Here is a 27,873-nt window from a genome sequence, read left to right as displayed (position 1 = left end):
ACCCCCCCCCCCGCCCCAACATACTTTGTCCCAAATAAAAAGAAAACAAATGAACCCACCGAAAACTGCTTGGCAAATGTTTTTCTCGTGGTGCCTAATACTCTAGCTGGAAGGAGCTGTGGTATTTATTGTTTTCTCCCTCCCTCGTCTCTCTAAACCTGCCTCTAACATACTTGTTCTAACGGCTCAAATCTCTCGCTCCCTTTTGTGTATTTAGCTCGAGGAGCCGAGTTTATGGGTAGGAGAGGAGGAATTAGCCCCAGACCCCGGGAAGGCAAAGCGCACTCCCCCTCTTATGTCACCGAATAGCAAATTAGTTCTCAGAATTCCAGAGGCCGAGCTTTGCTACAGCGAAGACGCCGACGTCACGGAGCCCACGTGACGGCGGCGGAGCGGGCTGTTCCATCGGTGGCCCGGGGCAGGGAGGGTCGCCTTGTAGCCGCGCGCGCCCGCCTCGGGACCCCCGGTGTTCCGGGCGGCGGTGCTGCGGGAACCACGATCCGCACCATAGGGTGGCGAGCGGCGCGGCCCCGAGGCATTCTGCCGGCCGGGAGGGCGCTGCGGAGCGCGCCGCTGCCACCGAGTCCTCCCCTGCTGCGGAGCAATGGTAAAGCCCGCAGCTCAAATTCCGAGAATTGAGCTCTGTTGATTCTTAGAACTGGGGTTCTTAGAAGTGGTGATGCAAGAAGTTTCTAGGAAAGGCCGGACACCAGGTGATTATTGCTGTTGCTGCCGCCGCCGCTGCCGCTGCCGCCGCCGCCGCTGTTGCCGCTGGTGCCGCTGCCGCCGCCGCTGCTCATGATCATTATTTTACCTTTTAATTCTTTTTTTTTTCCGCTTTTGCCAAATGCTTTGGCTCCAAGTTTCCTATGTGTATCTATTGATATAAATGTATCTATTTATTGATTCTAGCTGTCAGGTGTTAAAATAAATGCCGAAGATCAGCCCCACGTCTCTCCCACTGTAGGATCTAGCTTTTCGCATACGTATTCTTCTTCTTCTTCTTTTATTTTTTGCTGTCTTGGAGCGCCTCGGCCGCCTCGGGGAGGCTGTGCCGCCCTGCCCGGTGTTGTTTCGGTGTTTGGAGACGCAGGGGCGCGGGGCGGCGGGCGCTGGGCTGCGCGGCCTGGGAGGGCGGACCGCGGCGGCCCCGCCGGCTTCGCGCGGCTTGGCTTGCTTTCTCTGCTCGCTTGCAAACTGCCTTCCCCGCCGCTGCCTCCCTCCCCGCTCAGTTCTCCCGGTGCCCGCGTTGGCGGCCGTCCACCGGCCCCGGCCCCGCACAGTCCCTGCCTTGCACCCGAGCCGGGAGTCAGCGGGGGGAATGCAAGCCAACTCCTCGGCTGGTTGTTTTATTTTCCCTTTTCTTTTTGGTCATAAAGCCAGATGAAGTATCGTGTCTGCAGTTTCCTTTGAGAGCCGTGATCTTCCCAAGGAGAGACAGTGTTTTGGGAAGGCTTCGCTTGCACGGGGGGCGGGGACGTTGAATACTTTGAAAATTACTCTTTCTTGGTTGGAGTCGAGGCAGTCGGGAACCCGGGTGCGCTCTGTCTGCCCAGCTCGAGGAAGGAGGCTTGAAGGCGGGACAGGGATTTTGGGGGAGGGTGGGAGAGGGGTGCGCGGTTTTTTTTGTTTTGTTTTTTGTTTTTTGTTTTGTTTTTGTTTTTTGCACCTGCGGCGCTTTCAGCGCGCGGGACCCGGGGGGGGGTCTTGGCCAGCCAGCCCGGAGCTCCGGAGAGGTGGCGGGATTTCTGGCGGCCGCGGTGTTTGTATTTTGGGTGCTGCGTGACTGTGTTGGCTCTCAGCGGTAGTTCCCTCCCTTTCCTAAATTTAATTTCATTTTTTACCCCTTGGTGCAAGCTGTGTTTAAAAAAAAAAAAAAAAAAGCAGCTATGGCCCTGTGTATAGCGGACGCCTCTCTTCAGATTCCCAAGGTCCTTATTTTGGGGGAAGGAAGAAAAACAGAGTCCCAGCCTGCGTTCCCGATTTGCAAGATCAGGGAGGGAAGAAGGGGTACTTTGTGATTCCTGCTGGGGGACCCCGGACGGGAGGAGCGGGTGCGATAGGGAGATCTTTGTACAAGAGTGATTTTGCAAAAACAGATTGCGAGGTTGGTTGGATTTGCAACCTGTGGCTCTCCTCAAGGGAGGGAGTAGGAATGGGGAAAAGCGGCGGCGGCGGCCCGGGGAGGGAGTGGGTTGAGAGTTGGAACCTAGGAAATGGGCTGCCTGGGGGGCAGCGGGAGCTGGAGGCCACCCCTGCCGGAAACGGTGAACGTTAAATGTCTTGAGAACTGCGGGTTGCGTTGCCTGTATAATACCGCGTTATTGGAACCCTGGCGAGAGATGGAGCTAGTGTTGCAAAATGAGTTTTAAAGGTCCCCTATGAAAAACAACAGCACCAAACAATATTATTTTAACAGTAAAATAAATAATCTCTGTGTTGTGCTCCCTCCCATAGAAATTTAGTTTTTGTGCTAGGGGTAGTGAGAAATGACCTCAAACCCGGCGCTGGAACTCAGAAGCAGTTACAGGGTCCTTGACAAGCATCGCACCCCACTCCCTAAGAAGTAATTTTATCTTTTTCTTTTTCCCCTTCAAACATTGTATAGTTCTCATAGGAAAATATTGCAATGCCAGTGTATATTACTATCCACAAAAAAAGAGCAAGGAATGGAAGGGGGGAGGCGAGAGAGAGAGAGAGAGAGAGAGAGAGAGAGAGAGAGAGAGAGAGAGAGAAGACTGTTTAGAAATACAGTTTGTGGCTCTGAGCTATGCCTCTGGCTTCCTCTGCAGTTCGCTGGTTTCCCTTTTTCTTTGCGAGGTGTGTGGTGTGAGTATGTGTGTGTGTGTGTGTGTGTGTGTGTGTGTGTGTGTGTGTGTGTAATAAATAACTTTAAAATAGGGGAGGGGGCAGCATGATCCACCCGGAGACAGGTATCTATTTTGCTCACAATTTACTACCAAGTGCCTTTGGCAGGCACTTGAGCAGGACCTCATAAGCCTGCAGACCAAGTTGAAGTTCATCTGGCCCTAGTCCACATGCTATTCCTGGAGGTAGCAAACTTGAGCTCAAAGGAGTTAGGTGAAATCATATTCTTCTTTATATACCGATTTTAATAAAAGAAGGAAAGATATTTGTCCCCCGGGGGGTGGGGGGAGGAAATGGAGAGAAAACACCAGGAGATGGACCTTTCTCTTGCTAAAATGACTGCAGTTGAGTCCTGAGGCCAAAATAGAAAGCTGTAGATGGACACCTCCCCACCCCACCCCCACTCCCCCACCCCCCAGTTTATAAATAGAAGTTTCCAGCATCCTATTTGGAAGATTTTCTTTTCTAATACTTCCAGGCATTGGGTGATTTTAAAGATCTGTTGGTAGTGACAGTAAGGTTAGATGCTGTTCAAGACAACCAAGTGACTTGAGCAGAGACAACCAGGAAGCGGGTATTCACTAAATACTCTCTTCCTCACCTCAGGTTTGAAGGGTTTACCAGAGTGTTTTCTTGAAAAGACTAATTTATTCTGGCCTTGGTGGTTAGGAATGGCATCCTAAATTTCTAAGTTGTCATTTGCTGAGCCCCGAGGAGTTCCAGTTATGGGTTGAGCCATGACTAGATGTCAAAATCTTTCCTTCCCTCTGTCCCCTGCTGGGGATATCCCCCTCGGTTGTGAAAAAAAAAAAAAAAAAACAAAAAACAAAAAAACAACCCCCCCCCCAAAAAAAAACCCTTAAGTTTCAGGGGAGGTAGTGCGGCAGCGCCACCCCTTGGTGAGTAAAACTATTGGTAAAAGTCAAATATTTGAAAAAAATTTGTGAAATAAGCCTAATATGCTTCCCCCTAACCCCGAGAGATGAGAGAGAGAGAGAGAGAGAGAGAGAGAGAGAGAGAGAGAGAGAGAGAGAGAGAGAGGAAACTTTTAAAATCAATACTTTGCAGTTAATCTTTCAAATAAGATAGAGACACGTTGTTTTCCAAACTAGAATGGTGTCCTACCAGGCGATGCCCATAATTCAAGGGACACCCTTTCAGGAGTGGAGATGAGGTGGGATAGAGTTGGAGCTTATCTGCGACTTCTCTGGATTGCTGTAGCTAGTTTCCCCTCAGACTTGACTTCAGGTACCGCAGTAGATTGACGGTCTGACTCTGAGCTAAAGAGGATTGTGTGTGTGTGTGTGTGTGTGTGTGTGTAAAACCGTAGAACTGAAAGAAAGTGTTGTACTTTCCCCGGGGGCCGTGGTGGCTTGTGTCGAAGTGATGGGGGAGAGGTTTGTGGACCGCAGGGAACAACATAGGCTGGGTTGTGAGAGACAAAGTAGCTAGGCGCGTGCCGGTTTCCTACACTGCGCAACAAGTGGGACCGCAGCAGCGACATGCGACTCTGCATACTAGCTCTGCTGGTTAGCTTCTTTTTGCTCCTCCTAACCCTTCCTGCTTCCCAATACGGACCAGTAGCACCTCCAGAGGCCAAATTCTGTTCCGTTCCGCACCCGCTTTGCTCAGTGAGTGAAAGGGCTGACCTCTGGTCCCCACTTCCTCTGTGGGTTTGAACCATGGGGTTATTCCCGATTTTTGCTCCCCTCCTTCTCCTTCCCACCCTCTCCCTCTCTGTGTCTCTCTCTTTGGCACGAGTCTCTCTTAATACTTTCAGGTGTGGTTCTTTTTGAAAGAAAGTGTAGCCAACTTTGAGGAGAGGAAGAAGGGAACACATAACCAAACGATACACGGCTCCTGAAGCCGTACGGTGTTAGCTAGAGGCACGAGCATCGGAAGAACGGAATTACATCTGCTCAACTAAATGTTTTCCGACTTCAGTTTTGGAAGCAACTCCCCCCCACCCTCAAGAGAGACAAAACCACGGTGGTCAGGGGTGCCCAGTGTAGAAGGCGATGCTAGCAGGGTGATTCTTGAATGGACTGAGTCCGCCACCTAGTGGTAGGTCACGCTCAAGGTTTGCGCCCGGAGCGGTGTTCTCTGGATCCTGGTCAAATGCTAGGACTGAGGAGAAGGGCATTCTCGAATGAAGACAGCATCCGACTTCCAATGTTTTGACGAGACAGAGGAAAATCATATTCCCACGACGTCGACATACACCGTTGCTCAGCCATCAGTATCTATGTCAACTGAGAGACAGTACTTTCTTTAAGGATATTTGTGGCCTCTCCACAGAGAACTTAAGTAGCAGAAAGATTGCACCCAAACTTGCAGGAGCTTTAAGATTTAAACTTCATTGCAATTGTGGAATAGGGCCTAACAGTAAGTTTCTGAACTCCAAAGAATTCATCAAGGGAGTTCATTCCAGTTTATCTAAGAGAAAGGGAGAGCAGTTTAACCTTGGGTCACTGGAGTATCCAGTGCACATTGGAAACTGTCCCCTCCCAGTCTTAGCTTAAAGTTTTTGACAATGGACATGGAAAGGTGACAGAGGTGTGAGCAGGTGGGCCATATCTAAGCTGTGGTGCATGCTTGTTCTGAGAGTTGAGTGGCCAGAAACTACTTGGTCTCCTTGGGGTTGTGCACTGGCTTTCTGTAAGTTTGAACTCCGGACTCACTCTCTTTTCACCCAGTTTATCCTTTACTTAGTGGCCTGGGGAGAAATTAGCTGTATGTGTGTGCGCGCGCGTGTCTGTAGGGGTTGTGAATAAGCAGAGCTTTATTCTTTAAGAATTTGTAGCCCATCTCCTCCGTAGTTTTGTTTTGGTTGGGTTTTTTTTTTTCCCCTCAAAGCTCTTAACCGAGATGGCCCGGTTGCACCGACGCACTGGCGGCCTCTAGTGGCGTCCTCACCGCAGAGACACAGCTGTCTCCCCCTCCCCCTCCCCCCAACCCCCCGCCGGGGCCGGGAGGAATCCAGTTCATCTTCTATCACTGAGGGAGTTGTCCCAGGCCGCCGCGGAGAAATGCGCCTCTGTTCGGGTTGGAAACGAATCTGGGGACGTGTCTGAAGCGCGGTCAAGTTTGACTCATCGCTTTCCAAGGACAGTTAGTGCCTTCCATCTTCATTAACGTGAATAAAGACCTTAGTTGACTTCTGTCTAGATCGAATTTTAAAAGGCATTGTTTGCTTGGGGAGATGATGCCTCTCTTTCCTGCCCCACAGTACCCCGCCCACCCCAACGCTGATCTCAGTCCGGTCAGGATGAGGGAAGAGATCTCTTCTGAAGGACATAGTTTGCTGGCATTGTCAGCAGACCTTCTGGAGGCTGTCTCGACCAGGCTCGTGGGGAGCGTCCCTTCAGCTCTTCAGCTCTTCATGATAAAACACATCCCTTTATTTTATTGCATTTCCTCGAAGCTTGCAGGCTAGCAAGAGCTTTGAGGCAGGACACGTAACAGAAATGAAAGTCAGGACACAAAGTCCTCTGGTTAGCTCACGCAGCTGCGGATCCATCGCACTATCAACTCTTTTTATCTCTTGTGTCATTCCTGCCCAGAGGCAAGAGCAACAATATTGTCCTTCCCTACCTCCAGAACAGAAGCAACACTTTGACTCTACCCATTATCGCCAGAAGAGGCTGGCTAGACCTGAGCACCCTGTTGGGAAAGAGCGCTCCTGCTGGAGCCCAGGGGCATGTTTCAACGCGTCATTCCTACCCCCCTCCCCGCCTTCAAACTCCTTGGACAGTGGTTTACATTTTATGAACCCTCTTTAGATTTCTCGGAGAGCTATTGAAGTTATTAGACTACCAATAACCCAACAAACATCCTGGGTAGAGAGAAGTGGAAAAGCGTTCTCCAAATCCAGACCCTGGCCAAACTAGGTCAATGGGAAGGAGGGGCCGGGCGAGCAACCGGCTACGGTTTCAAGCCTTGATGGAGAGCTCCCTCTAGCGTTAGACAGAAGTCCAGTAAGTGCGAATGGTAACTCCTAGGATATTCAGTCCTGTCCCATATAAAATTACCTTTGTCACCGTTAATTCATACCGAGGGAAAAGGAAACCACAAAACAGGGAACCAGACAGACCCCGTCTCTGGGGGTGCGAATCTGATCCCGCCTACATCACTGAAGGGATGAGCAGTGTAACGATGCTACCCGTGACTTTTAGGGCTGGACGGAGGTTGTGCAGACCTCCCCAAAGGCACAAGGCTACCGAGAGCACTTAGGGGGTGGCCACAGGGAGTTCATTTCTGGGAAGGCGAGGCAACCCTGCTGTGTGTCAGAAGTTTCTCTGGGGTGGGCCCTGTTACCCAGTCTCCACGGTTTCAGGAAAATAAGACACTGAATTCCGGAGCACGTCTGGCTTCAGTCTGGTAGCTCCAACTCTAAAGAAGGTTGGGTGGAAATCTCCCCTTTCTTGCCAACGTAGACGGAAGGGGCTTTCAGTTTACTTTTTTTTTTCCAGGTTTATTCCTCCCCCACCCCCCACCCCTCGGCGCCCCAATTCGGCCAGGTTTCTCCAAGGATGGAGACTCTTAGTCCCGGGACGCAATCTTTTTGGCCTTAATTTCTTATCTACCCATTCCCTTCTAAAGCAGGGAAGGAGGTAGCAAGCGGGAAGACAGAAAGAAAACCCAAGAAATAACATCAAGACCCTAAGACAAACAATAACAAAACAAAAGCAAACGAAACCCTAGCGTACTCAGTTGCCAGAATAGGGCAAAATAGAAATCGTGAAGCGAGCCTCTGACTGTCTCCAGACTCTTGGACTCTGCTCTCTGCGACTTTTTGCTTGCTGGGGGCAGGGATAGGGACAGAGTAGACTCGGGTCTGGAACCCGGAACCCCTGTGGACAGCGGATTTAGGGGAAAAGGGTGCTCTGTCCCCGGTCAGCGTTGCGCAGCCAGCGATCCCGGGCTAGGCTGTCAGGCCGCGGCTTCCTGGAAAGTTACTTCTCGTTGGAGACCGCGCTGGGCAGGAGTGTTCTGTGAAATCCTTAGAGCCTAGATCGACTACGTTCCGGGAATGAGAGGGCTGTACAATTCCCCTCGTGGCCCCCTGCTTTGACAGAATAACAGGAAAAAAAAAAGACACAATGCTAGCTACGGAGGTGCAGGAAAACATTTATTTGAATGTAACCAAATTAGCTGTTACAGTCCTACCACTCGGCCCCGGCTGAAACTTCCCTGGCTTCGAAGTGGATGGGCAGCAGTGCCAGCCGATCGCCAGGGGGTGGGCGGTCCCAGGAAGACAGGTACAGCTAGGTGCGGTGAGCGAGTCTGCGCAAGCTTGCCTGGCATCAGGGCTGGGGTTTGTGCGGGTGTGTGTGAACAGGCTAGCGCGGCTGCCACTCCACTCCCCTCCCCAAAGGGAAAGGATGGAACATTGGCTCTAGTGCTCTTTTCCCCTTGACTCTCAGATTCTCTCTCCCTCTCTCTTTCTGTCTCTCTTCCTTCCCACTGGAAACTCCTTACTTGAAGCTGCCTCATTCAAAGCACACTAGGCAAGTGCCCCAGGGAGGGAAAGGATGCATGGATGGGTTAGTTTAATTCTCAGTTGGGGATTACTGAGGCTGGACCTGGGCGTTAGAGGGAGACCCATTCTGGTTCAGCTGTCCTTGCCGGCCTGACTCTCTTTGGGGTTGTTTGCATAGGACTTTGTTGGAGAGTGGTTTTGAGATCTTGGGCAAGGGCTTGTTCTGGGAACCTCAGTTTCCTTTATAGTGAATCTTGGCCGTTATAAAGATGTGGTCCAATGATGAGCGGGAGAGGAATGAGTGATTTGTCCAAGCCAGCGGAATGGGATAGGGCTTTCCTATCTGCAGTGTCTGGAAGGAAGTAGCATTCAGCTCCAGAGTTAGCCCCCACCCTAGGGAGTTGTGGAACCTGCTGAGACCAGTTGGCTGACAGAGAAGTGAATCTTTTGAGAGGGGGTGATTCCAAAGAGCACAGTCTGCCCTGGTGTGTGCATGGGCTTTGTTGATGGAGACAGGCTTAAGGTAAAAAGCCCAAGGCCAGCCTGTCAGAGTAAATAGAAGGGCTACCTTTGTTTGTTTGTTTGTTTGCCTCGTTCCTTGTCTGGAGTGAGTCATTACCACTTGTCCCGGTGAAACGGCAAATCTGGGCTTCCTGTGGTTCCAAAAGTCTGTGACTGGAAACCCACAAGTGAGTTGGTGGTTGAAGCTCAGCCCGACGATTCCAGAAGGGCTTGTGGAGCTCTTCCACAGGAAGCGGGAGAGAGTTAGTAAATAAACTTCACGTGTCTTCAGCATTTATTTTCAAAAGAGACAGCCATTGGACCTGGGTGAGGACCAAGTGAACTCTTTTTTGCTCACTCTGAATCAGGATGGGTTCAAGAAAAAATCTTGTCTTTTTCTGTCCTCTCTCTCCCTCCATTTCCTACCCCAGACCCACTCACTCACTCACTCAAACGAATGTAATAACCTTGAAGCTGAAGAGGTTGAGTGACAGGCTCTTAAGACCACAGAGAAATATCTGAGGGTTTGGTTACAGACTCAAAGAAACCTCACATTTTAAAGTGCGCATTTGGGTAAGACTCAACACCATGGAACCGGCAAACTTTGTGTGGGGGAAGGAGTTTAAAACTGAGACTCACCCACCTCAGGGTGCTGCCGCCCGTCCTTCGTGTCCTACGGCACGTAGGCTGACTTGGAAAGAGTACAGGAATCTGAGCCAGAAGACCTAGGGCCAGGCCATCAACTATCTAGGTGGCCCAACATGACCTCGCTGGCCTTAGGTCCCTTTACCCGGAAAGCAGCTCCAAAGGGCTGTGCTGTTTAAATGGGAGGACAGAGTTCCAATGTATTATGGCTCAGTTTTTGCAGCCCACATTGGATCATCAAGGAGAGTCTTGCACCTCAGCTTCTAATGGTTTTTGTTTTAGAGAAACCAATTTGGAGAGAGTATATATTTCATTAAGTCTCTCGAAGGCTCCCTGGCCAGTTCTCAGATAAACCACACCGCTAAATCTTTCACCAGCCGGGAGAAGCTCACACTTGGAAACTATGGTCAGCCCTCTGTCTAGTTTTAGACCTGGAAACAGAGGGAGGAGGGAACTTTGCAAAAGAGGGCAAAGATACCCAAGGAATGCATAAACATGGCCTCTCGGGTTTTATTCTAGAGTTGGTATTCAGTCTGAAGCGTTCCAGAGAATCAGGAAATACTGCCTGGCTGTTTGTCCCAAGCAAGTCATTTGAACCCTGAGTCTCAATTTCATCACCAGAGAAATAAGGATAAAGATATTGGCCCTATCAGCCTTGTGGAATCATTCTAAGACTTGAAAGATAATATTTTTAGCAAGGGTTTGAATAGCATCCAGTGTTTTTAGGTCCCTGAAGAATCATTATCATTAATATTGAAAGAACTACTTTTTTTCCTTTCCCATAAACTCAAATGGCCTTTTGATGTATATATATATATATATTTTACCCTAAGAAAGGAAATATGTGTGTACAGGTATATGTAATTAATGTATGCAGTGATATTTCTAGCACTAAGGATAAGGCATTATTACTAAACAGCTCTGAATGCCTGTTGTTTCTGTAAGAACTAAGCTGGAATATGTTTGCTAGCTTGTGGGAAAACGGCACCAGCTGGCAGGCTGCAGCTATCAAAGCAAAGCTAGCTACGTGTGTCCTAAAATAAGACCGGAGTGGACAATCTTACACTCATTTAGTCAATCTCTGCTTGCTCTCTTCTTTGCAGTTTTAAAGCAAAATTTTGGACTGTGAAGCAAGACATTGGGTGAGTAAATCAAATCAAATTATATGCTCTAAAATTTGTAGGTGATTTCTTTTCTCATGAATTTTACCCATGTGTGTGTGTGTGTGTGTGTGTGTGTGTGTGTATGTGTGTGTGTGTGAAGTTTGCCATCTTAGACTTGATGAACAAAGGATAATGAAATCTCTCCATACAAATCTCAGGTTTCACCCCTCTGACCCTTCACTAACTGACTTCATACCATTGTATGCATGGTATTATTTGTTCCCGTATTCTTTCTCAGTTCAGGCTAACCTGGCTGCCTACACTGCCAGGATTATGCGAGTGCTAAGTACTCAAACTATTGAACGAAAAAACTCACAATCTCAGAGCATGGGATGAATAGTGAAATGACATCCCGATAAAAATAGCTACACCTTTTTTTTTTAAAAAAAGAACTTATTATGGTGTAGGCACATATTTGTAATTTAAAAAACCACATAGGTATTGCTGCTCCTCTTTTGGAAAATGAAAGCTCAGAAACAGTACCAGCACACTCCAAGTAACAGAGCTGGTGAAAGGAAAAGTAACCTGGGTAACTCTCCAAGAGTGGTTTTCTCCATTGCAACACACTCAGGGCCTCTCAATGCTTGGCAGAGTGTTTAGTATGCGGAAAAGCACTTTACAAGCAGCCCTTCCCTTCCCCTTTCCCCCAAAGAGCTTTCTACACTGGCTTTCATTCTCCCCATTTGACAGCTATGCAAAGCAAAGTCCAGAAATGGGCTATGAATTGTCCACTATATACCTGAGTTGCATGCAATAGCTTATCAGGCTAAGCCACCTGCTTGGTCCTCCCCGTAGGCAGGGACTAGGTTCTCAAGGAGTAATAGGAGTTTTAACGTCTGTTCAGGCAAATACAACATGGCCTCCCCGGCTGACAGCTGTATCCAGTTTACCCGCCACGCTAGTGATGTTCTTCTCAACCTCAATCGCCTCCGGAGTCGGGACATCTTGACGGACGTTGTCATCGTGGTGAGCCGTGAGCAGTTTAGAGCCCATAAGACAGTGCTCATGGCCTGTAGGTGAGTGGTCTCGGCGTGAAGGGGGACTGCAGAAAAGGGAATGTTTGGATTGACAGCCAGCGAGACAAATGTATAGTCCATTCTCTATGTCCGAGATGACATTTCCTTAGTCTCCAGGTCTCAGCAAATGGCCTGGCATTGTGGACTCTCAGAAACAACTGAACGAACATACCTTTGGAAAACCATTGCTGTTCTGAAGGAATAGTGAGTGAAGAAATCATATGCTATCAAAGCCAAGATGCATTTGAGGCCAGCAGTGAGAGTATCTTCAGTTAACCAGAATAAGGAGGCCAGCAGTGAGAGTGTCTTCAGTTAACCAGAATAAGGATGAAACATGAGACTTTCTCAATAGTTTAACCAAGCTTGAAAGCTTTTTGGCCTTTTATGCCATGACTGTATTTTATTTTTTAAAAAATTGCTTTTAGGTTTTTCAAGATATGGTTTCTCTGTGTGTAACCCTGACTGTCCTGGAACTTGATCCATAGACTTAGGCTGGCCTTGAACTCACAGAGATTCATCTACATCTGTCACCCAGGTGCTGAGATTAAAGGTGTTTGCCACCACTGCCCTAAAAGGATTTTTTTTTGGGGGGGGGACCTGGAGAGATGGCTTAGTGGTTAATAGCACTGACTGCTCTTCTGAAGGTCCTGAGTTCAAAACCCAGCAACCACATGGTGACTTACAAACATCCTTAATGAAATCTGATGCCCTCTTCTGGTGTGTCTGAAGACAACTACAGTGTACTCACATGTAACAATAAATAAATCTTTTTCAAACAAATTTTTTGAGACAGGGTTTAATATAGATTAAGCTAGCCTTGGATATAATATTTAGTTAAGGCTGGCCTTGAAATTCTGATCCTCTCACTCCAAGTGCTAGGAGGATAGGTATAAATCAACATGCCCAGACTATTGTACTTAATTTATACTATAATTATATTTCCATGGTTTAAGCATAGAGTGAGTAAGCCAGCTTATTCTTCAAATTTTTCTGAATTTCAAGTTTTCTGTGCTGTAGCATATTAAGTCATTTCTAAGGTCTTCCTACTAGCTGTCTATTGCGTATGACACTATGTCTCCATTCTGTAGATAATGAAAGCAAAGCACATGTCTGTGTAATGATGTAGGGCCCTGTGTTGCAATTAGAGCACTTAACCAATGTCTAATAATAGCATTTAAAAAAATAATGGGAAGGGCTGGTGAGATGGTTCAGTGGGTAAGGACACATGCCACCAAACCTGATGTGACCTCAGAACCCACATGGTGGAAGCAGAGGTTCCACCTCATCCTGTCACAAGTTGTCCTCTGACCTCCACTCTCATGACATAGTATATTTACACACACACACACACACACAGAGAGAGAGAGAGAGAGAGAGAGAGAGAGAGAGACAGAGACAGAGACAGAGACAGAGACAGAGAGACAGGAGGGGAACAAAGAGACAGAGACACAGAGACAGACAGAGACAGGAGAGTACAAAAGAGATAGAGACAAACAGACAGACAGACAGACAGACAGCGAGTATAAAGATGCATTGAAAATGTAAAACATGGAGAACACGAACTTATAGAGATATAAAGTGATAGCGAGTGTTCAGTAGTTATCATGACCTGCCTCAGTGTGTACCCCAACATAGATTTTTGTTCTTGCCACAACCCTATTAAGCACATACACAAATATCCCTTTACTTAGAGATAAGGAAACCAAGGCATAGAGATGGTAAGACTGTTATTAGCCACAGCTGAAGAGCTACTTCCTGTGAAAGGCTCTTCCTTGGCTACTTCCTTGGATCACTTCTGGCAACCCACCCAGAATGAGATTTGTGATGACAGTCATTTTAATACTAATTGACTAGACAACATGACCTGGAGGCCTGGCTTGGGATTAGACTTCAATCTTCTAGGAATAATTGACTTTCTGGTATTGTTGGACTTGGAGCAGGGCCGTGGAGTATAAATACGCATACATCACCATTGTCCATCCTCAACTTACTCCTCACGCAGGAGATTCTAAAACTAAGGCTATTGTGATACAGCAAGGGAAATACTGTACCACACACACGAAGTAGGAGCTGATGAGTGCTAAGTTAGACAAGAGAAAAACAGCACCGTGGCCCCAAGCCTCTCTCTCAGACTCTGCTAGCTCAGTTTCTCCGTGTGTAAAGGTAGACTATGGTGGCACATGTCGTGCAGGATTAGGGAGAACGCCGGTTAATGTAAACTTGCAGAATGCTTCAGGAATTCCTGGAGTCTGCTAGGCTTTCCACAAGTAGAAGTCATTCGTTTGTGCCACAGAGCTTTGGGATCTGGGCCCCAGGGAAGACAAGACACAGAGATGGATGCTTTGTGACCACGACAGTGGCGCCTCTGCTTGTTTTACAGTGGCCTGTTCTACAGTATCTTCACTGACCAGTTGAAATGCAGCCTTAGTGTAATCAACCTGGATCCTGAAATCAGCCCTGAGGGGTTTTGCATCCTCCTGGACTTCATGTACACATCTAGGCTCAACCTGAGGGAAGGCAATATCATGGCGGTGATGACCACAGCCATGTACCTGCAGATGGAGCATGTTGTCGACACATGCAGGAAGTTCATCAAGGCCAGGTGAGCTGCTACCTTGGTGGAAGCTGTGGATGCAGAAAGGATGGTTCCAGATCAGAAATCATGCATGCTGTGATAGCCTCCGCACTATGCGACACCTCCCTTGCTACTCTTTATTCACATGCTCTAGGCAGACACCATTCCTTGCAGCTACCCAGATGTATGACCTGTGTGCCCCCACCTCATCCTCACCTTATTTCCCTTTAGTCCTTCTTCCCACTTGCCCTGCAAGGCCCAAACTGGAAGCCTTTTCCATGGGCCTTTTGCTGACATCCTCAGCTCATCTGAGTTTGGCGGGCAGCCTTTTGCTTTTCCTTCCAACCTGACTTCTAACATTGGTCTATATATGTGAGGACTCCTTCAGCCTTCTATTATAACCATTTCTATATGTGCCTCCATTCTCTACTAAAGCCCAGGCTGTTTGAGTTTACAGTTGAGTTGAAGTTTGTTCTTCATCTCAGTCATCACACTCATGTTTGGGGGGGCACTTCATGGATAGAAATGAGTTGACTGGGTCAAACCCTCCATCCAAAGAGGTAGGAGGCATGATCATTATCAGAAGCTGAGAGCTGGGAAATTGAAGAGCCTTGGTAAATGGAGCAGCTACTTGAGGCTTATCTTCTTCAGAACCACGTGACTCAGCAGCTTTGGGCTACCTGCCTGCTTTCTTAGCAGAAGGGATTTCCAGTCTATGTTTGACCACGTCCAGGACCTAGGAACTCACATTGTCACAACCATAGGACTACCTCGGGCAGTTGCAGAGTCTCTCTTTACCACCTCGAGAAGCCTGGCTCCGTTAATGCTCACTTTCTGATGCCAGCCCTGTTAGTGGAGAGCTTGTTGATCTGTCCTACTTTTTCACCCACACAACTCCTTTAAGTATTTGCAGCCAGTGTTTTTGTCTCCAGTGGGTGCTAATGGCGGCAAGTGCATCATTGCCGTCATTTGGGAGTACTTTACACAGGCTGGGCCTTGAGCCCTGAGCAGTTAAGCAACTTGCTCCAGGTCAGAGCTGGGTTTTGCAAATCAGGCCAGGCTGCTCCATCGCCAGGGCTTTTGTGCTGGTCACTGCCTGCTCATCTTCATCAACCTCTCTGCAAAACTGCTGAACATACGAGGCAGGTCTTTTCGTTGATACATTCTGAATGTATAGTGCCACCATTGTGTGCATTCTTCCCTCCTAGCTTCTGTATCAAATGGCCTGCTTTCCCTTGAAGGAGTTTTGCATGTGGGAAATGAGATAAGGGCTTTAAAAGGTTTACATAACCCATATAATTTTTACATTGCCCATATAATTCTATATAATCAGAAGACTTACAGTTTCCAAGACATGTATATGTATGTATATATATATATATATATATATATATATATGCGCCTCATATTTACAAGATCCAATGAAACACAAGTTATATGAGTGGCTCTTTCTCCTTGGTTTCCCCAGCCATGCCTCAGATGGGTAGACTTCTGGGTATAGTGCCCTGTAAGTCTGTTTTCCGACTCCAGAGTCACATCTCCCAAGTCTTGCTGAGTCAAGCACAGATGTGGCTATATAACAGTGTCACTGGAAGGTCATCTGTTTTAACAGTTCTAATTTTGGGTCTTTTTTTTTTAATCCCCCACAGTGAAGCAGAAATGGCCCCTGCACTTAAGCCTCCCCGTGAAGAGTTCCTGAACAGCCGGATGCTGATGCCCCATGACATCATGGCCTACCGAGGTCGTGAGGTTGTGGAGAACAATATGCCACTGAGAAATACTCCCGGGTGTGAGAGCAGAGCTTTTGCTCCTCCTCTGTACAGTGGCCTGTCAACACCACCAGCCTCTTATCCCATGTACAGCCATCTCCCGCTCAGCACCTTCCTCTTCTCTGATGAGGAGCTCCGAGATGCCCCCCGAATGCCTGTGGCCAACCCTTTTCCCAAGGAGCGTGCCCTCCCCTGCGACAGTGCCAGGCAAGTCCCTAATGAGTATAGCAGGCCAGCCATGGAGGTATCCCCCAGTTTGTGTCACAGCAACATCTACTCGCCCAAGGAGGCAGTCCCAGAGGAGGCTCGGAGTGACATACACTACAGTGTGCCTGAGGGCCCCAAGCCTGCTGCCCCTTCTGCTCGGAATGCTCCATACTTCCCCTGTGACAAAGCCAGCAAAGAAGAAGAGAGACCTTCTTCAGAGGATGAGATTGCCCTGCATTTCGAGCCCCCCAATGCACCCTTGAACCGGAAGGGTCTGGTTAGTCCCCAGAGTCCCCAGAAATCCGACTGCCAGCCCAACTCACCCACAGAGTCCTGCAGCAGCAAGAACGCCTGCATCCTTCAGGCCTCTGGCTCTCCGCCAGCCAAGAGCCCCACTGACCCGAAAGCCTGCAACTGGAAGAAGTATAAGTTCATCGTTCTCAACAGCCTCAATCAGAATGCCAAACCCGAGGGCTCTGAGCAGGCAGAGCTGGGTCGCCTCTCCCCTCGAGCCTACCCTGCACCGCCCGCCTGCCAGCCGCCTATGGAGCCCGCGAACCTTGATCTCCAGTCCCCGACCAAGCTCAGTGCCAGTGAGGAGGACTCTACCATCCCCCAAGCCAGCCGGCTCAATAATCTCGTTAACAGGTGATTTCAGAGGCCCTGTGGGTCTAAGGTCAGGGGCTACCCCAGCACAGTTCCAAGGCCTCATAGCTTCAGATGGATGCAGAGTGCAAGGTTGTTCTGGTTTTCTGCCTGAAATGCTCTGGGGGATTAGCACCAGAGTGAGTTAGCCTGTGTCAGAACTGACCATGTTACAATGAAGTTGTATTTCTGTTTCATTTTCCTTCCTTCCTTCCTTCCTTCCTTCCTTCCTTCCTTCCTTCCTTCCTTCCTTCCTTCCTTCCTTCCTTCTTCCCTCCCTCCCTCCCTCCCTCCCTACATCCCTCCTTCCATCCCTCCTTCCCTCCCTTCTTTCTTTCTCTCCCTTCTTTTTTCTTCTTTTCTTTCTTTGTAGCAGGAGAGATCATTTCCCTTGTGTGGGAGAAAAATATTCCACAAATCCCAGAGGCACTTCCTGTGGTCTCGATGGAGCAGGGAACCCATCTTTTAAGACCGAGAAAGGCTTCAGGCCCTAAGGAGAAGCAACTGTGTCTGGAAGTGGAAGTTGGGCATTTGTTGTTGGGCTCGGAGTCTTAGAACTCTAGAAGGCAGTTCTGGTCTCTGGGCTTGCCTGAGAGACACACACACACACATAGAGAGCTTAGCATGGCCACCGCGTGGACTACTCTTATAAGATGAGTCCTGAGGCTCCTTTTTCCTGCCCACAGGTCCCTGGCAGGCTCCCCCCGAAGCAGCAGTGAGAGCCACTCACCACTCTACATGCACCCCCCAAAGTGCACATCCTGCGGCTCTCAGTCCCCACAGCATACAGAGATGTGCCTCCATACTGCTGGGCCCACGTTCCCGGAGGAGATGGGAGAAACCCAGTCAGAGTATTCGGATTCTAGCTGTGGTGAGTCTCTTTCTCCTCCCTCTCTCTGAACGCCCCGGAAGGGAGGCCCCTATGTTCCCTGGCACGTGTGTGCTGCTGTCTCTGGGACGTGACCCAGATTAGAAGGCCTCTGGCACTTACCGTCTCCAGCAATAGTTATCCTTTCTGTCTCCCGGGAACTGGGCTGATTCAAGCAAGCCAACGGGGTTTAGGTGTTGAACGAGGATAACCACGCTCCAGCATAGGTAGCTTGCAGGATGGCTGGAACCCTCAGAGCTTTCCCAGCCTGTCTGTGCCCAAACTACTATACTGAGATGGGTGTATGATAGCATTTCCTGGTAGGTTGTCAGTCCTCTGTGAAGGAATAGCTGGCCTTAGTCATTCATGCATCTCGCACTGGGCCTCAGTTGGCTCCTAGAATGGCAGAGGTACTTAGAAAATGTCTGCTGAATTAAGTTCGTTGAACGAAATTATTAATTAGCCTCTCCATGTGGTCAGTATTGGCTCCCTTAGTTTTTAACCTGGTGAAAAGTCCCACTCTTAACTCAGCTCTAGTTACCATCTTTTCTGACTCAGGAAATACATAATCAGGGTTAAATTACACTGATATACCATTCTCAGATTATAGCAGAATAAAGAAGGGGCTTACAGTGAGCCATTTGGCCCTAGGTCACAAGTCAGGGAGCACAGGGACTGTGCCTGCCTGTCCCCAGATGATTTTCTTATTCTGCATTCCAGTTCCTGTCACTGGGTCTCTGTTTGCCTTTCTGCCACCTTTAGTGTCCTGGGGTTACAGGTGGGCTTTGAAGACGTGAAATCTAGATAGGCACAAAGATGGTGGTGGGGTCTTCATCTTCAGTCCCTTCTGGGAGGGACTTACAGGGTAAATGGATTAGAGCTGTGTCTCATGGCTCTTGAGGTTGTCATTCTTATCTGCTGTGTAGTGAGTTTCTATGGGTAGGCAGGACAGGGCATATTAGCTTTGCTTTGGAGACAGAGACAGGGAGAGGCTTAGGGACGCCAAGCGTCTTGCCCCAGGACTGCTGTGTATGAATAGAAGTTGAACTATGAACCTGTCTGTAAGGTGTCTTGGAGCTCCCAGAGGAGAAAACCTAAGGCTTTCTCAAAGCCATGAGGCCCTAAGGAGAGTCTCTGGAGTGAAACGTGTTTACCTTGAGTTTCAATCTGTCTCCTGTCTTGGTCTTTTCTGACTGAGACTCTAAAAGCTAAGAAAAATAAAAGTCCCCACTGGTCCTATGGGTTCCCATAAACGTTGAGAAGGAGCCCAGGCTCTAGTGAGACATTGGCAGAGTTCCAGGGGCGGGAGGCATCCGGGCTCCGCCCTGTCTCCTCATGCTAACAAGGCATCCCTCCATGTGCCTGCAGAGAATGGGACCTTCTTCTGCAACGAATGTGACTGCCGTTTCTCTGAGGAGGCCTCGCTCAAGAGGCACACACTGCAGACGCACAGTGACAAACCATACAAATGTGATCGCTGCCAGGCCTCCTTCCGCTACAAGGGCAACCTCGCCAGCCACAAGACCGTCCACACGGGTATGGCCTTGTCCCACGCCGAGGGCTCCATGATCGGTTACAGGCAATTGATCTTAGGACAAACCTGGGGACTTGGTTGGAGGGAGGCAGGATGCATGCCCCACCCTGGCTTCAACTAGGGCAGCAGTCCTCAAGCTGTGGGTCTTGACCTCTTTGAGGGGGGGTGTCAAACAACCCTTTCTCGGGGGTCACACATATCAGATATCCCACACATCAGATATTTAGGTCATGTTTCACAACAGTAGAAAAATTACAGTTATGGGTTAGCCATGAGTATAATCTTATGGTTGAGGGCCACCACAACAGGAGAAACTGTCTTAAAGGCTCAAAGCAGGAGGAAGGTTGAGAACCACTGACCCAGAGGATTAACCCTGTCTCATCTCTTTCCTTATTCTTTGCGCTTCCTTTGTGGTTTTGCCCTCCTTCTCCCCCTTTGCTGGGATTTGAAGCATTAGTCCCCCCTGGTTGAGTGAAGAGACTAATGCTGATAGAGGCAACGTGGACTGAGGTTTGGGTAAAGCCAGCTAAAAGGAAAAGCCTTTCCGTGTCAAGGACTTGTCAACCAACTTAACGTTCCTTTTCCTGGGGACATGTCTCACAGTCTCTTTGTTGTGAGCATTAATTAGCTCTCAGACCTTTCAGTGGCCCCATTATCCCCAAAACTTTCCATGGTGGAAGGCTCAGCCGTAGATTGGTTTCTTCTGCCCAGCCTCTGCTCAGCCCCACACCCTGCCTTGCTAGCAAATGCAATACAGCTGTAGTTGCCACAAGCGGAAAACTATGTTCTGAGAGAGACTAGAGCAGCCTGATTTTATCTCTCTGGTGAGTGAGTGGATATTGCATCAGGCTGGCCAAAGCAAGACCCAGAAGAATCATCCCAGGTTGTCTGAATCAGCCCTGCCCATTCAGAGAGGGAGAGCGAGGTCCAGAGAAGGGCTGGGTCTTGCCCAAGCCCCACAGGCAGTGACCCTAATGACAATGGTGGTTCTGCAGGTCAGACTTCTTGAACCTTCTCCCACTGTGTCCTGTGTATAGAGTTTCCACCCCACTGTGCCCAACTGCTTGTTTCTTGACCTTGTCCCTTGCTACATGTGTTGGCGTGTGTGGTAGGCACCTAGATCAGTGGTTCTCAACCAGTGGGATGAGACCCCTTGGGGGTTGAATGACTTTTTTTTACAGGGGTCATCTAAGGGCATCAGAAAACATAGATATTTACAATATGATTCAGTATGACTCCTAACAGTAGCAAAATTACAGTTATGAAATAGCGACAAAATAATTTTGTGATTAGGAGGGGGTCACCACAGCATGAGGAACTGTATTAACGGGTCACAGCGTTAGGAAGTTGAGAGCCACTACCCTAGATTCTCTCCCTGTAGGGAAGGGGAGGCATTCGTGGCCTTGCATGGAAGTAACTGCCTTGAAGAGTCAGTGGAGCCCCCGGTTAAAGATGATTTCCTTTTTCATTCTTCTTGTCAATCAATAGGTGAGAAACCCTATCGCTGTAACATTTGTGGAGCGCAGTTCAATCGGCCAGCCAACCTGAAGACCCACACTCGAATTCACTCTGGAGAAAAGCCCTACAAATGTGAAACCTGTGGGGCCAGGTTTGTGCAGGTGAGCAGGGTCACATGGCGAAGGGACCCTGTGGGGGATGGAGACCTGGCCATAGGCAGGCAGCCATAGGCAGGCAGCACCTCTCACGCTGTGCTGTGCTCCCCTTCAGGTGGCCCACCTCCGTGCCCACGTGCTCATCCACACTGGAGAGAAGCCATACCCCTGTGAAATCTGTGGCACTCGCTTCCGGCACCTTCAGACTCTGAAGAGCCACCTGCGCATCCACACAGGAGAGAAACCTTACCATGTACGTAAACCCCGTGGCTTCTGCCATGTGACCTGGGCGGGCGGGGCGGGGGAGGGGTACACAGCAAGTGGACAGCAGAGCCTCTTGCTCCAACCTCTAGTGTACACATGGGCCAGTGGTCAGGAGATCTAGCCTGCTTGATTGTCCAAGTTCCCGTCTTCAACAATCCCAGGTCTCAGTGTGTTTATCTCTGACAAAGAGGCATTGGTCTTGGGCTTTAGGAGAGGAAAGTAGAACCGGCTTAGTCATTCATTCCACAAATGCTTTCTGAGCATCTCCAGCATACCTCCACACGAGATATGTATGTAGGAGCAGTGAAGGTATTAAAGGGAGCTTAGGAGTAGAGTAACCAGAGAAATATGACAAAGAAAAAAAAACAGAGCCAATATATTAAAAAAATACTGTTTCAAGAATGAGATGGCTGGGACTAGGGGGTGGTTAAGCGGTTAAGAGCACTTGCGGTTGTAGAGGAGTGTCCAGTTGCCAGCACTTGAATTGAGTGGTTCGCAACCACTTTTAAGTCCAGCTTAGGGGATTCAGCTCCCTCTTGTGGCCTCCCCGGGTACCTGCATGCGTGTGGCGTAGATATAGATTAGAATACATGGGTGTCAATAAGGATAAATTCAAAAGAAAGAGCAGGTGTCTGCACGTCTAGCGCACTGCTAAGAACAGGACGTAAATAAAATCTAATTGGAGGGCAGCCAACTCACGCCTTTGCGAATCATATAAGGACGCTTTGACACACCAATGGCAGCACTTCAGGTGCCGGCAGGGCACAAGAGCGAATCATCGAATGGTTCACGGGCACCCAGATGGCAAGGTTCAAACTGTGCCTTCTTTCGTTGACTTGCTCTAAAGCTTTGAATGAAGGGCTTTGTACTTGCTCTTCGTTTCTTGGCACATTCGCTATCTTCGCCCGTAGGGCCTTCTGCTTTCCTCACCTCTACACCGATTTAGAAAACAGTGCCTACGTCATAAGGTGGCCATGTTTAGGGAACTAATTCATTCAGTGCTTTGAGTTTCTCAAGCACATAGCTGCATCGTGAACTGCTAGAATTTTAGTCTTAGTGTCAGTAAGAGTTGAAAGTGCTGTTTGGATTTGATTGACCCAGTCCCGTACAGAAGGGAAAGCTAGTCCTGAGAGGTGATTTGGCCAGTTTACACAGTAGTGGGTGACACAGGTACAGGGGACTTCCGCCATTTGGAAATAAAGAAAACCATCTCCCAGGCTCAAGAATCCCCACGGATTTAGGCTATTTAGTTCATTTGTGCTGCTGCAATCGGATTGATTTTGCAGTTTTCTGAAGGTGTATTCTGATAGGTCGTAGGGAAGATGACAAAGTTTGGGTGAGAAGTACTTCAAAGTATTCGAAGCCACATGATGAAGACATCAGTACACCAGGACAGTTGTGAGGCAAGGCTGAACCTCTGAGAGCTAGAAAGAGATGGATTCTTTTATCTTAGATTCAGAAATGTTTCTAATGAGGGCCGCATGCATCTGAACTTATTTTTTGGATACGACTTGTAGTCATGCATTTAAATCAGGGAAGGACATCTTAAGTCCGAGGGACCCGTGAGCTGAAGGGAAGGCTGGGGCGTTTGCACAGTGTATACTTAACCTCCAATGGAAGCCAACATTTGCATGGATTCTAAATCTGCCCTTTGAGCGGGAGGAGGTGCCTCCACCCAACCCTCACAGGGTTGCCTCTCTTCTGGGCTTTTGAGCACTGACTTGTTTCTCGAGTGGATGACAGCTAACACTTGGCTTCTGGTGTCTCTTCAGTGTGAGAAGTGTAACCTGCACTTCCGTCACAAAAGCCAACTGCGACTTCATTTGCGCCAGAAGCATGGTGCCATCACCAACACCAAGGTGCAATACCGCGTGTCGGCCGCTGACCTGCCTCCGGAGCTCCCCAAAGCCTGCTGAAGCATGGAGTGTTCCTCGCCCTTTCCTCTCCAGCCCCTTCTCAGAATCTACCCAAAGGATGCTGTAACACTTTACAAAGGTCATCCCATGATGTAGTGCCTCTCTCATCCACTAGTGCAAATCATAGTTGGGGTGGGGGGTGGGGGTGGGGTTTGCGGGACCGGGAGCCAAGGCAGCTCCCCTTCCCACACTGCCATAAAACATTAAGAAAATACTATTGCTTCTTCTCCTATGTGTAAGGCAAACCATGTCAGCAAAAAGCAAAATCATTTTCTATATCAAAGTAGGGGAAAATGCAGAAGTTCTGGCTTGACAGGTTGCAACCCGAGGAATGTAAATGATCTGTGGGAACAGAGATCTCTTTTGTATGTAAATGTGTATTGTTTTAAAAGACAAGACTTCAGTATGTTGTCAAAGAGAGGGCTTTAATTTTTTTAACCAAAGGTGAAGGAATATATGGCAGAGTTGTAAATATATAAATATATATATATAATATAAATATATAAACCTAAAAAGATATATTGAAAATATAAAACTGTGTTAAAGGCTCGATTTTGTATCTGCAGGCAGACACGGATCTGAGAATCTTTATTGAGAAAGAGCACTTAAGAGACTATTTTAAGTATTGCGTCTGTATAAGTAAGAAAATATTTTGTCTAAAATGCCTCCGTGTATTTGTATTTTTTTGCAAGTGAAGGTTTACAATTTACAAAGTGTGTATTAAAAACAAAAAGAACAAAAAAAAAAGCCGCAGAAGGAGAAATGTATACTTTTGTTCCAGTTTTCAGTTTGTACATACCTGTAACGTGTCCTCACGGTGCCTTTTTACACGGAAGTTTTCAATGATGGACGGGTGCGCGCCATCCCTTTTTGAAGTGTAGGCAGACACAGGGACTTGAAGTTGTCACTAACTAAACTCTCTTTGGGAATGTTTGACTCCTCCCACATTCTGCGTCATGCTTGTCGTTATAATTACTCCGGAGACAGGGTTTGGCTGTGTCTAAACTGCATTAGTGCGTTGTAAAATAGAGCTGTACAAAACATAAGAATAAAACATTGAAAAGTCAAGCTGGCTTTTTCTGAGGATCTGTCTTTGCATAGAGAGAGATCGGAGTGGATTCATCCTCTTTGCTTCGGTGGGAAATGTTCTAGGGGGGGGTGGGGGTGGGAGTGGGGCCCGCTGGCCAGTGAGATGTGGGAGAGGAGCTTGGCCTGAGAGCCAGACTGGGGCTTGTCCAGGTAGCTTCCTGCCTATTTTGGTCCTGAACACCAGGATCAGCTACAGAGCCCAGACACTAGGCCTGGAGGTCAAGTGGGGTGTCTGAATGGACCCTTCCCCAGCTGCAAGCCTCACTCTTAATAACTGCAGTCCTTGTTCTTTAGACACAAACGTCATAGTCTCTCCGACCTCTAACGAGCCATAGCCTCTCCCGCCTCTGGGATTATTCTTTTCTAAAGTGAGAAGTCCCATCATGGCTCTGGCTTTAGAAACATATTTTCTTTACTTGGCTACCCCTGGCAGGTCAAAGGCATCTGGCTGAAGCCACACACATCTCTAAGCATCCACGCATTCAGAGTCTCCTGGGTGACCGACAGACATTCACAGACTTGAAAGCTTTATGATTGGCCAGAGGCCAAGCAAGCGTCTACCCCAGTGTCAGAACTCAGCCACCTCCTCCTGTGTGCGTCAGGTCACTATTTTTGCTGTGGGTCTCTGTCCCAGCTCATCCAAGAGTAGACTGGATTAACGAGACCATTTATGAATCCATGATTCAGATGTAAGGTCATGCTGGCCTGCTTTGGCACCGGTTGGTATTTTACCTCAGAAAACCCCAAGGACCAACTATGATTGACAGGATCTGAGAACTGGGGAGACAAGTGTGGTTCTGGTAATGGGCCCAGAAGAGAAAGCCTGCATCCCCTTCCTGTTCCTGGGTGGCAGTGGGGAGGGAACACGTGCCTACTTACTGGTCAGCTCCTGGCAGTGGCGTTGCATCAGTCTCTGGGCACGTGTTGAGAAGCTAGGGGAGCTGCCCACCCGAAGCCCCAAGAGAGCTTCAGAAAGTCACGCCACCTTCTGCCAACCGCAAGGCCTTGCAGCTCGGGTTTCCTTTGAAAATGACTTTAAAGGACTTGCCAGCTCGAGGCCTCAACTCACCCTGCTCTTTGAAAAGCGAGAAACCGATCCTTCAGCTCCCATAGAAACCTGGCAGAAGAACTTACGGAATAGACAGCTTCAGGAATGACAATTCACAGGCCTGAGGGAAGCTGGCCTCAGGCTCCTTTTGCTCCCAAGAGTCTGTTTTTGTACCATTCCTATTTATGAGGGAGACGGAGGAGCAGACGGGGAGGGTGGTGTTCCGACAAAAGGGAGATCAAAGACTGAGCTACTGCAGTCAGCCGATGATTAATAATAAGTAAAAGGGAAACATCTCTAAACAGAGTTATTAAGAGTATAGCCCACAGCAAAGGGGAGAGAGAATTTTATTACAAAATCATGGCGTGAATGCATATTCACACACACAGACACAGACATACACACAGACACACACATAGACACACACACACAGACACACAGACACACACACAGACATACACACACAGACACACACATAGACACACACAGACACACACACACAAAGGTGTCTCAAACATCAGGATGTGTTTAACACTCTGCATCATGGAAGTTTTTTGAGGGAAAGGTTTGCTAGGTGTATTGAGGAAGGTGTATTAGCTTTGGCTTCCGTTCACTTTCTTTTGCTATAATAAAACACAGACCAAATGCAATTTGCGGAAGAAAGGGTTTATTGGGCTTACATTTCCTAACCACAGTCCACCACTGAAGGAAGTCGGGGCAGGAACTCAAGGCAGGAACTCAAGGCAGGAACCTGGTGCCAGGAACTGAAGCAGAGACCACGGAGGACTGCTGCTTGCTTGCGCCCTGTGGCTTGCTCAGCTTCCCATCCAATCCTGGCCCATCTGCTCAGGACCCTCCCACATCAATTGTAAATCAGGAAAATGCCCCCCAGCAACTGTCAACAGGCCAGTCTGTGGCAGCATTCTCTCAGCTGAGGGTCCTACTTCCCAGATGACTCTAGCTAGAGTGGAGGTAGCACAGGGTTTGTTCTGCTATGTCAGAACTCCCATACCAGCAAAGAAGGGTTGAAGTCTTTAAGCTCACAGTTTTGATGTCTTTAAGGTCACAACTTCAGGTGTTCCTGTCCATTGTCCTTGGCTCTGCTAACTCAACTTGTGATGAGACAGAATATCATGACAGACAGGAAGCAAAGAGAGAGAGAGAAGACAACACTGTCTCAAGGGCATGTACTGAGTGACCTATCTCCTCCATATAGGACTCACCTTCTAAAGTTTCCAGAACCTTCTACCACCTGAGGACAAGCATTTTAAAATAGTTGCTTTTGGAGGGCTTGGGAGCTTGACTCTATACCTAAGCCACAGCAGCAGGCCTGTAGACCGGGTGAGTCCGCACAAGCAGAGCTGTTAAGGAGCTGAAAGTGGCAGAGTGGCGAGAACTCTCTCATTAAGTGACTCTTCTGACCCGTGAGGTGACTGAAGGAGACAGTCTGCTGCCATCTAGTGTCTGGGCAAGTGTAGAGACCAGGCTCTACCTAACCCCAATCCCCAGGAAGGTACAGGGGTGTGTTCTGATTTAGTAATGAAAAAATGAATAGGGCCTGCCCAGGGTCACACAGCTGAGTGTCATATGCCACACCTAATCCTTTGTAGAATTTACAGTTCAGTCAATGCTTAGGACCTAGGCTTCTTATTTTAATTTCTTTGCCTCACTCACAGTAGTCATTGATAACAAGTTGTCTCGCATTCTCCCAGATGCATACTCAGGAAAGCATTAAGAAGATGGAACCCGGAAAGAGAAACAGGGGAAAGGTGACCCCTGGGTGGCAGTCAGGCCACATCAGTGGCAGATTCTCAGAGCCAGGCTCTCAGAATAAGATGATCTTCCAACACTGGGTTCTGTTGAACCTGCTATCATCTGGAGGCTTCTGGACTTACATTTCTATGATAACCAATATCTCCTACACCTACTTACAATAGGGTACCTATGTCCAGGACCTTCTCCTTATATGGGTTAGTTTGTGTGGGTTCCTATTTCGTGGAACAAGAGCGCAGTTTATGCTGACAGCCATATTTCATACATATTTATATTTCATATTGTATGAAAATGACACACACACATATGGGTCATTTACTAATCTCTGAAGTGGCAAAGGGAAAAGTATCTATAGTCAAACTAATAGTTGAGATGATTGGAAGTTGTTAAGTATGCGCACTGCTTCCTCTTTTGGCTAAATTCAAGTGTGAAATTGTTAAGAAATGAAGCTTTTGCAGTGCTTCCCTAAAAGGTAGGAAATCAAAGCACGTTTGTTTATAGCAACTTGCTCATTTTGCATTACTGGCTACAAGGAACACCATCACCAGGGTCTACAGAGGTAGCTCAGCAGAGAAAGCTCACGACTCTTCCAGAAGACCTGAGTTCAGTTATCAGCAGCCATATGAGGCAGCTCACAACAGTTAGTAACTGCAGCTCTAGGGGTTAAAAGGTAAAGAAAGAGTCCTATGAAAGGTAACTGTAGACTTTGGAGACTATTCTACAATAGTTACCAGTGTCACTGTTAATTATGGTACTACAATAAAATGCTGCCCGGTCTATACACTGCATTTCACAGTAGATGGTGTTTTAGTCAGGGTTTCTATTCCTGCACAAACATCATGACCAAGAAGCAAGTTGGGGAGGAAAGGGTTTATTCGGCTTACACTTCCATACTGC

General features: G+C 48.2%; 1 protein-coding gene across 1 annotated transcript; it reads left to right on the top strand.

The window, feature by feature from the left end:
* The first annotated feature begins 435 nt into the window (after positions 1–435).
* Bcl6 (BCL6 transcription repressor) lies at positions 436–24,134 on the top strand. Its single transcript, XM_021185003.1, has 10 exons — positions 436–713; positions 10,600–10,638; positions 11,504–11,675; positions 14,056–14,277; positions 15,900–16,874; positions 17,558–17,742; positions 19,108–19,275; positions 20,762–20,892; positions 21,002–21,139; positions 22,923–24,134. Exons 3-10 carry the CDS (start codon positions 11,515–11,517, stop codon positions 23,064–23,066), a joined length of 2,124 nt encoding a protein of 707 aa, XP_021040662.1. The 5' UTR covers positions 436–713; positions 10,600–10,638; positions 11,504–11,514; the 3' UTR covers positions 23,067–24,134.
* The last annotated feature ends 3,739 nt before the right edge of the window (positions 24,135–27,873 follow it).

This window comes from Mus caroli, chromosome 16, assembly GCF_900094665.2.
Source record: "Mus caroli chromosome 16, CAROLI_EIJ_v1.1, whole genome shotgun sequence".
In the NCBI taxonomy this organism is placed as follows: domain Eukaryota; kingdom Metazoa; phylum Chordata; class Mammalia; order Rodentia; family Muridae; genus Mus; species Mus caroli.
This window is presented reverse-complemented; position numbering and strand designations above follow the sequence as displayed.

Coding starts and splice junctions, on each gene's coding strand:
- Bcl6 (XM_021185003.1), top strand. CDS start 11,515: ATGGCCTCCCCGGCTGACAGCTGTATCCAGTTTACCCGCCACGCTAGT. Junction 14,278..15,899: donor AGGAAGTTCATCAAGGCCAG/GTGAGCTGCTAC, acceptor AATCCCCCACAG/TGAAGCAGAAATGGCCCCTG. Junction 21,140..22,922: donor CAGGAGAGAAACCTTACCAT/GTACGTAAACCC, acceptor GTGTCTCTTCAG/TGTGAGAAGTGTAACCTGCA.